Source organism: Melospiza melodia, chromosome 1 (genome assembly GCF_035770615.1).
Source record: "Melospiza melodia melodia isolate bMelMel2 chromosome 1, bMelMel2.pri, whole genome shotgun sequence".
In the NCBI taxonomy this organism is placed as follows: Eukaryota; Metazoa; Chordata; class Aves; order Passeriformes; family Passerellidae; genus Melospiza; species Melospiza melodia.
The window spans coordinates 13,808,261-13,817,285 of NC_086194.1; the positions used below are offsets into that span (position 1 = coordinate 13,808,261).

Below are 9,025 nucleotides of genomic sequence, written 5' to 3' on the forward strand. Positions count from 1 at the left end.
TGAACACCTCCAGGTGTGGGACATCCAGGACATCCACAGCTTCTCTGGGCAAATTCTTCCACTGCCTCACCGCCATCAAGCAAAAAAAAATTTTCTTTGCATCTAATCTAAACCTACCCTACTTCAGTTTGAAGCAATTTCTCCTTGTCCTATCACTACAGGCACTTGTAGAAAGTCCTTCTCTGGCTTTTCTTTGGGCTCGTCTAGGTACTGGAAGGTGTTATAGTTGAAAATATATAGCGTGGTCAGACTGCAGCTGGTATCAGTGTCAGAGAAAGGAACTACCCCAGCACTGCTAGCTGGGAGAGGGGTATTGCCTTCAAGCAATCGGATCCAGGGGTTTTAACAAATTAACACTTTGCTACAAAACAATTGTTTTTGTTTTATTCACTGTCTAGTCGTCTTCTTAAATATCCTGTTTTTAAGTGGGCTTTGAGAATTTAGTATGAGGAGATAAATTAGGCTTCTGAGAGTAGACAACCCATTTTTGCTAAGCTCAATCTTTTGTCATAAAACTAGGTTAGAGTAAACAAGTGTTCACACATACTCCTGGAAAACCAGGTCAGTCACATCAGTGACAGTTCACAGCCTTTTTAAACCATCTACATGCAGAAAACCATAAAAATGTCCCATTTTCTAAAGAACATGTCCCTTAATGTTCAAACCCTTCACACTCTTATTCAAAGTTTTTCTTCTTCTCTAATGGAGTCGAGTGTCTCTGCAGCATGACCACAGCCAAGGGACTCAGCTGAAACTCCCTGAAGCCTCTTCAGTGACGCAATGATTTGCCTGTCAAGGTCACAGCACAGTGCTCACGCTGGCTTCTATACCCATTCAGACTTTTTTGACCTCAGGCAGCTAGAGCTGCTGTAATTCGATTGCTCATCAGGGCTTTTTAGCTCAGCTGAAGGGTAGAACCCTAAAAGCTTGCCCTGAACAACAGAGGAAGAAACCCCAAGGGGAGACTCCATCTGAGGTCTCAAAGCCAGGGCAGAATCTTTAATGAAGTCTTGCTGCAGTCTGGGTCTCACTTGGCTGCAGGGAGTTCCTTGGTGGTCACTGGCACACAAGGGCTCTTCAGTGCTCTGCTGCTCAGCAGCAAGGTCTCCTGGCACACAGAAATTATTGCTGCTGAGGTTAGTGCTGGCACTTTGCTGGGGGACACCTCCAGGATGAAGAACAGCCTCCTCTTCCTCCTCGGGGAGAGGTGAGCAGGAGCCATCACTGGGGTGGCAGCTGTTTGCTGCTGGGCCATCCCTGCTTTGAGGTGGAGAGGAGCTGCTGTGCTGGGCTGGGGGAAGGTGTATCCTGCACTCCTGCTCTGTGCAGAGGTTTGCCAGCTGCTTGTTCTCCTGGTTCTTTGCTGTCGTTCTCCGGAGGGCACAGATGAGATCAGCAAGGCTGAGCAGGAAGGACAGACTGCTGACCCCCCAGATGAAAATCATCATGATGGATTTCTCGGTGGGCCTGGAGATGTAGCAGTCAACTGTGCTCGTGCAAGGTGAGTGGTGGCACGAAAAGCGGTCAGGAACAAAAAATCCAAAAAGGAAATATTGCACAGCAGCAAAGGCAACCTCAAGTAGGGTCCTGACAAAAAGATGAACAGTATACGCCCCTGAAAAATTAAGGACACTTAGGTTGTCTGCACCACAATCTGCTCTATTGACAACTGCACTCCTACAGAGCTGCTTCACATCTTTGGGGCTTGACAAACCCTTGTTGCTCTGGCACCCATGCAGCAGACAGTGCCTGCTGACAATGTGCACAGCCACCTTGTGCAGCACATAAATGCTGAACGCAGCATAGGGCAGCAGGACAGACACAGTCTGAACGAGCCAGAACCTGAAGTGAGACACGGGGGAGAACAAGTCGTAGCAAACGTTGGAGCACCCTGGCTGCAGGGTGTTGCACACAAAGCGCTCCTGCTCATCCTGGTACAGGGGGTACCCTGCTAACACCACCACTGCCAGGCGCAGCAGGACCATCAGCACCAGCCAGAGCTTCCCTAAGGAGAAGGAAAGGTAAGAAAGGGTCAGATCCTGAGAAGGAGGACAGGTCATGCAGTGGTGCTCTTTCTATACATGAGGCATTTGAGGAAATAATCTCTCCTTTTTTTTTTCTTTTTTTTGACTGGGACAGAAAATCCAGTGAAAATGTGTATTTTCTGACATATTCCATAATCTGCATGTAGATTTTACAGTGTTGGAGTTAAACATACAAAAAGCCATGCCAACAGAAACTTAATGAAAACACTCCAATAAAAGAAATCAAAACTGACTAAACAATCCATTTCATTCACAGTTCTTCCTTGTTGAGCTCCTGCACCTGAATTTTGTCCTATTTCAACAATCCAGTTCAGGTAACACAGTATGAGACTCATCTAGACAAAAAACATTGCTCCATGACATAATATTTGTTCTTGGTCTTGGCCATGACATTGCATGTCAAGTTTACTTTGGCCAACAAAATCTCTGCTGTGTTTAGAATGGTATTTACTAGCAAGCTATTAATTAGATATTATTATTATTATTAGCAAATTTATGCAAAGTGTTCTATAAAAGTACATTTGTGCATCCCAGACATTTCTCTCTGCTGCCTCTTTGGTTGCCCCATCTTGGCCAAGATTTCTGACCTTTGCTCACCTCTGTGAGCAGATTTTCTCCAATCAGACAAAGTTCCCTTCCCTCAAACCACTCTATGATTCTATGAAATTCTAAAACTTTTTCCTGGGCAGGATAGGAAGGCTTGAAGATATAACATTCTGTTGTCAAAAGTTAAAAAAGCATTCTGTACAAACACATATTCAACATCTGAAGTTCAGTTTAACATTTGAATTTCTCACATTTCCTTTTGAATCCCGTCACCAATTCCCTATATAGTTTTGGAAAAGTAATTTAATTTAATAATCCCCTACCGAAAAAAAAAAAAAAAGAGGAAAAAGCCTGTTTGAAAACAAAAAGAGGGGGGAGAAAAAACATTAAAGAATTATAAGATTAATTCTGTTTTAATTATTGCTAAGACAGGAATTGTAAACACAGGCAGAGAGAGAGCAAGATTCAGTGACTAAAGAAGTATATTATACAGAATTAATGGCTGAGAAGTGTACTGAAAAGCTCAGGTCATTAATAGTGAATGCACATCTTATATGCACACAAGGTTTTGTGTGCAATCTGTGAAATAGCACCAATACACACTGTAAAGGCTTTAAAAAATGTCACAAAGGATTTTTCTGTAAACTATAAAACTATTTACGGGCAGTGCCTTGGAGATTTTTCTTCTATATTTCCCATAAAGCTATTTCCCAGTAGTTGGTATGAATTTGAAATATTCAAATATTTCCATAACATTGTGTGATACGTATTATTGTACTGAATATACACTTCAAGTGCCCTCTGAAAACCATTTGTGGCCAGCCAGCAGACAGATTATGGGTTGGAACAGTAAAACTGCACTCTGAAGTGAAAAACCTGAAGAATATCTAAGGCTGATGAGAGATCATCAGAGAAACTGCTGCTCCTGGCAAAATAATATATTATCCAACCATAAATAAATTGAGGCTTTTCCATTTTATCTTTAACCACCTGGGTTGTGGTGGTGGTTTTGCTGTTTCCAGCTGCCTGTGTTTGCTGGCAGCCTGTGCTGTTACTCACTTTTTGACAGTGGGTCAATAGGAAACACCAGCTCTACAGAATCTGTCATCTTTAGCAAACCATGTTTCATCCTTTGGTAGCATTTCTTTCCCTGTGAGGACCTCAAAGTGTTTGAAGCTCATTAGTTAATTAGGCTCAAAACACTACATGCTATTTCACTATCAATTTTTAATTTGAACATGTACAATGGGGAGTACTGCTTCAGAAAAATCAATGGCTCCTTAGGAAGTAGTTTAGTGTGACATACATTTGAGAGATAACCCCTCCATGCATCCCTGTCCCTAAAGACCCAATCCTGATTTAACACACAAGAACAAACCTCTCCAGCAGCCCTGCTGGGGCTCAGCTGGATGCTCCCTGCAGTGCACAGCATAAACCACAGCAACTGCTGCAGGCAAAGATCTTTAAAGGGCCATTGAAAGTTTTCCTCTGGCTCACACTTTGTTCAAAGTAGCCCATGAAAGAGGAACAGAATCTTCTTTAAATTACACAGGTGAAAAATAAACAGCAAACAGCTAAGGAAAAGACAATTTTTCTTGGATTTGCTTTTTTTTCTTGGATTTGCTTTTTTTTGATTTTTTTTTAATGCATGATCCTTATTTGTTTACAAAAATAAAGAATGAAAAGAAATAATTAACCCCAATGGTAGTAACCACAAACTTCCTCCTTAAAAGAGAGTGGTTCTTCTGTCCTCTTCTTTAAGTTTTTTAATTTGTTACTAAACTATTGCATGCATTCTACCATTCACTTTAGGTGGTACAAGAAGCAATCAGCATTACTTCTGTGTGTTTTTACCATGATCCCTTCTCTCAGCTGACAGGGAGCCCTGTCATCAAGACCCAAATGTGAAAACTTTGCAAGAATATTTTATGCAATGTTCAGGAAAAACCTATCAAAGAAAGAGAAGCAATCTGTTAACAAGAAAATAAATACATTAATCTATTCTATCAGGTATCAAGGAAAGAACTCACTGTACAGATCACAGAACCACAGCCTGAAATTAAAATTGATCATCAGTAGGGCACTTGGGTGGCTTCAGGATTTGAAGCAGCCAAAGAAAGAGGAGACCTCTTTTAAAATACTTACCTACAATAGTCACATTATAGTTGAGTGTGACTATCAAAAATCCCAGTGAGTCCCAGTGCTCCATGTTTGAACAGGCTCAAAACACTTCCAGCTCCTGATGTCCTAACAGTTTTGTCATTTCCAAAGGAGATTAGACCTAGACAGAGAAAAAAGGGGGTAGAAAAAAGGAAGAAAAAGTAAAAAAGGAAGACATTTTTGCTGAGGGTCAAAGGCAGAAATCAGGAACTCAGCCAAAACAATGGGTTGATGAAGGATTATTTTGATGATTTGAACAGGACTGTTGGTTTTGAATGTTGATCTTCTTCAGGCTTTAACACATTGCCTTACAAAAGCTCTAGCTTGTCAGATCCTGTTGCTCCCACCTCTGTGTGGATCCTCTGTCCAGGCAACTGCAAGTGGACAAGCAACAACAGGAGTGATCTCTGCCATTGTAGACTATTCTTACCCTCCCAGGCATACCAGCCTCCTGGCATTGCTGAGATACTTCAGTGCTGAAAGACAGGGGGAGAGGAGAAAATAGCATAGAGCAGGAAATAACAGAGACCTCTCTGTCTCCCCACAAGAATTGCAGATGGATTAGAGAAGGAAAGGGGATAGAAAAGGACAAGCATCCCTGGTTTTTGAAAGGCAGCTTTAGTTCAGGTCACTGGAAGCTATTCCATTGAAATTTCCCAAAAGCACTTGGTTTTTAAATCAAAATCTCCTTGACAGAACACCATGGCCCTGTCAATCACAGCCACCCCAAACTCTCCTCTGTGTGCTGAGCCAGCCAGCAGGCTGAGCCTCCCTGCAGGCAAGAGGAAAAACAGGGGAAGCTTTAAAAAATAAAAATCCTAAGCGTGAGGCTGCTTTTCAAGATGCTGCAAGTCACTAATTTTTAATTTATATCAATGCTTTTGGCTGAAACTGCTTGGTACTTCACTCAAACTGCTTGGAGATCACTCAAAGATCTTAAGGGTGATTGACCATCATTCTCACACCCAGCAGCCTCTCAGCAGTGGTGGAGGGAGCTCCCACTTGCAGCAGAACACCCATGGGCTCAGCAAGATGCAACTGCACAGCGTGTCCTGGACATTGTGCCACTGTGCTGCACACCAGCAAAAAGCAGGGGTGAAAATCAGACTCTCAGCTTTTTGTTCCTTGCCTCACTCTTCATCCAGGTTACCTTGGGGAAAATAATTTACCATCATCTTCCAGCCACTGTTCCACCAGATTTGGGATGTTGCTCTGTCCTTTTTAACCTGGGCTGTGGCAAGGATGAACATACTGTGAAAACTTAGTCAGGAAATAGGAACAATCCCTACAAAGGCAGCTGAAGGAGTCTGTGTGTGATATAGCAGGGAGAAAAGCGATTTCCTGACTCCTGTGGGGTGCCAACAGCCCAGGCACAGCTGGGCACTGCAGCTCTGCTTGTGTGCTTCGACCCAGGACTGCTCTGGGGAGCTCAGAGGGAGCTGCATGGAGATACTCCATGACCTGGGGGCACTGCAGCAGGGCTGGGCCCTGTGACTGAGCACATCTTACCTGGGTAAAAGGTAAAACTGATAGTTTCATCAAGTAAAAAGTACCTGCACAAAGACTTTCTCCCCAGCTCCCTGCTCACAGGCTTTGCAATGCCTTGGCAGAACACACTGAGCACCCTCTCTGCAGTAAGCACCATCCTAAGGAAACCCTAAAAGTGGGGTTTGAAAAGACTGTCCTTCAAAACCCTTTGTCTGTTATCTGTGTAAAAAGATTTTTAATTGCAGTAGAAAACACAGAAATGTTATTGGTTTCAGAATTTATTTATGTAAAATATTTGCCAAACTGCCATTTCTCCTGTACCAAGTTTTATTTATGGTTTGTGATGATGATTTTAGTTTCATTTACTTACACATACACAGATTTTCTTTCTCTTTTTTTTTTTTTTCAACCAGAGATGTGTGTATGTGTGAGAAGTAAGGGAAGGAAGGAAAGCTGGAGAAAGTCAATAGAGAAAAGATGCAAATAGCCAAGATATGAATTATGCTGAGGTCTGAAGGTATTCCTGGTTAAACACCCTTTGTCAAAAATAAAGTCAGGAATGCCAAGACGGTGGCAGGATATGAATGCTCAGCAGCTGCATCCACACAATAGGCTATAAATTGTCTCTGTCAATATTGTTGGTTAAAATATCCTTGCTTGTGGTTGCTGTGAGACCTCTACCATTTGTGGAAGAGGGATAACAGCTAGGAATTTAAGCCCCCAGATTGTTGCCTGAGGAACTATACCAGGCAACAACATCTGATCCCTCAGCATGGATGCACTGAGATAGGATGGCCCTTTTTTTTCCAAAAGAAAGCAGGCACCCTCCTGTCACAGTGCAGCTTAGCTTAGGTCAGAAAGCTTGAATTACATTTAAGCTTTTTGAGACAACTTTAGCTTTTTTTAATTTTAGCTTTTCTAACAGCTCATATCTCACTTGAATCCAGTGCCTCTCCTTTCTGTGGTGTGCCCTCTTCCCAAGCCTCTGCCTCAGTCCCCACTGGCTCCAGTCTCTGGTGGTTGTTATAAAATGTTTGGTCTCCACAGACCCACATTGCTCCTCCCTCTTCCCCATCCCTTCCAGCCTTCCATTCCCAGGGAGGAGCTGCGTGCACACATGCTCAAATGTACAGAAATGCCAATGCACCTAAAAACAGACTGTGTTCTACTGCATGCTCTTAAGGATTTAGACCATTATCCCACATTGTCTCAAACAGAATCCCTTATTCTAAACGTTTGAATATTCAGAATTCGTATTTCTAAAGAGAACCTGCTTTTAAGAGGATGACAAATGGAAAAAGCAGCTCTTCTTCAGACTTTGGTTCAGAAACTTCACAGCTACTCAGCCAAGAATTTTGAACACTTCAAGACAGAGATGAAGGAAAATTAAGTAATGGAAAATAGATTCTCATTCAGGAGCTCAAGGCCAATTTCTGCAAAAGTAGTTAATTTAGTAAGTAGTAAAAGTACAAAATGAGTCCACTGGATTTTCAAAAGCACATTATTAGTACCTGCTTAACTCCCACTGAAATTGGTAGCTACATGAGCACATGACATTATTAGTGAAATTTGCTCTGCTGTAACACACCAAAAAAAAAAATCTTGTGTAAGAGAGATTCTAGCTCCTCTTTAAGTTCTGCACTTCACATTTACCACTGAGTTTTACAGTTACCTTTCTTTACAGTGCCAAAGACAGAACTGAAGGTTGGAATGTTTAAGGATCCTGTATTTTATGATGAAGCAGGTGATTTCATGTTTTATTAGTGCCCAACATCCAGCACTAAGGAGTTCTTCCCTCAAGCAGGTCCTAGCAATGGTCAGGCAGGCAAAAGCATGGTGAGCTGATACCATGGAAATTGTTTAAATAAGGAAAAGGCCCTAGGTAATAGGAAAACAGATTTTATAATAAACAGAAAACTGCAAGAAATCTTTGGGTCACCATGTTTTAAATTTAATACTTGGTTTCTAAGTGTGAATATTGCTAGACCTGTGGAGGGCAAATATCCCTGTTTGCACCATGCACAACAAAAGAGGTTACTGTGCTGGTTGTGGATTTCAGTAAATAAATCTGTCATCTTAGATTTAACATACAGGCAGCCACTGTGCATTTACAGTAAGAGTTCTTTACACCTTCTTGTATTTCATGGCTGATCATTTTAAGGAACAAACCCTTTACTGTTGTCTCTGTTATTGAACACTGACACTGCTTTTTCTTTCACCATGGACAGATGCACTGGAACCCTGTGGTCATTAAACCAAGCACAGGGGAAAAGGCTGAATGAAAGAAGGAAGCTGAAAAGAGAAAAGGGATTTCCCCCCTCTAATTTACATACAACTTAAACTTCAGGAATCTCTGCAGCCAGTACCAACTGTGGATTTCTTCTAACACGTGAAGAAATGTCATTTTCAAGTCAAATTCATTCCTATGCAGATGTCAAAAAGTACATTGTATTAAATCTCGTCTTTGTCTTAAAAATATGGCTTTAAATAAATAAAAGCTGTATCCTGTGCATAATAAAATCCTTATCCAGAAGAGTACTTCTGTCTAAAAAGAATGGGTACATCTATCACACTGCTTCAGAATGAGAAATTTTGATATTTAGCCCTGTTTAATGAACAATGAAGGGAAAAATCTAATAGTGCCCATAATGGCTATTCACAGCTTACTAGACAAAAGAACGATTGGATTTCTTGTGTCGATATCAGGATGTACAATTTATGTATGTACATCTGGGCATTTAAAGGACAACACGAAACTGAGTTTCTGCACCCACATCACCTTATGG

The 9,025-nt window shown here is 41.6% G+C and overlaps 1 protein-coding gene across 1 annotated transcript; it reads right to left on the minus strand.

The window, feature by feature from the left end:
• Positions 1-824: 824 nt before the first annotated feature.
• Positions 825-4,800, minus strand: GJD4 (gap junction protein delta 4). The gene is made up of 2 exons (XM_063176443.1): positions 4,737-4,800; positions 825-2,005 (listed from the first exon to the last, which is right to left on the minus strand). Exons 1-2 carry the CDS (start codon positions 4,798-4,800, stop codon positions 825-827), a joined length of 1,245 nt encoding a protein of 414 aa, XP_063032513.1.
• Positions 4,801-9,025: the final 4,225 nt, after the last annotated feature.

Bases quoted from the DNA above. Each gene is read 5' to 3' on its own strand.
- GJD4 (XM_063176443.1), bottom strand. From the start codon at position 4,800: ATGGAGCACTGGGACTCACTGGGATTTTTGATAGTCACACTCAACTAT. The intron at 2,006-4,736 runs GTAAGTATTTTA...CCTTCTCCTTAG, and splicing joins CTATAATGTGACTATTGTAG to GGAAGCTCTGGCTGGTGCTG.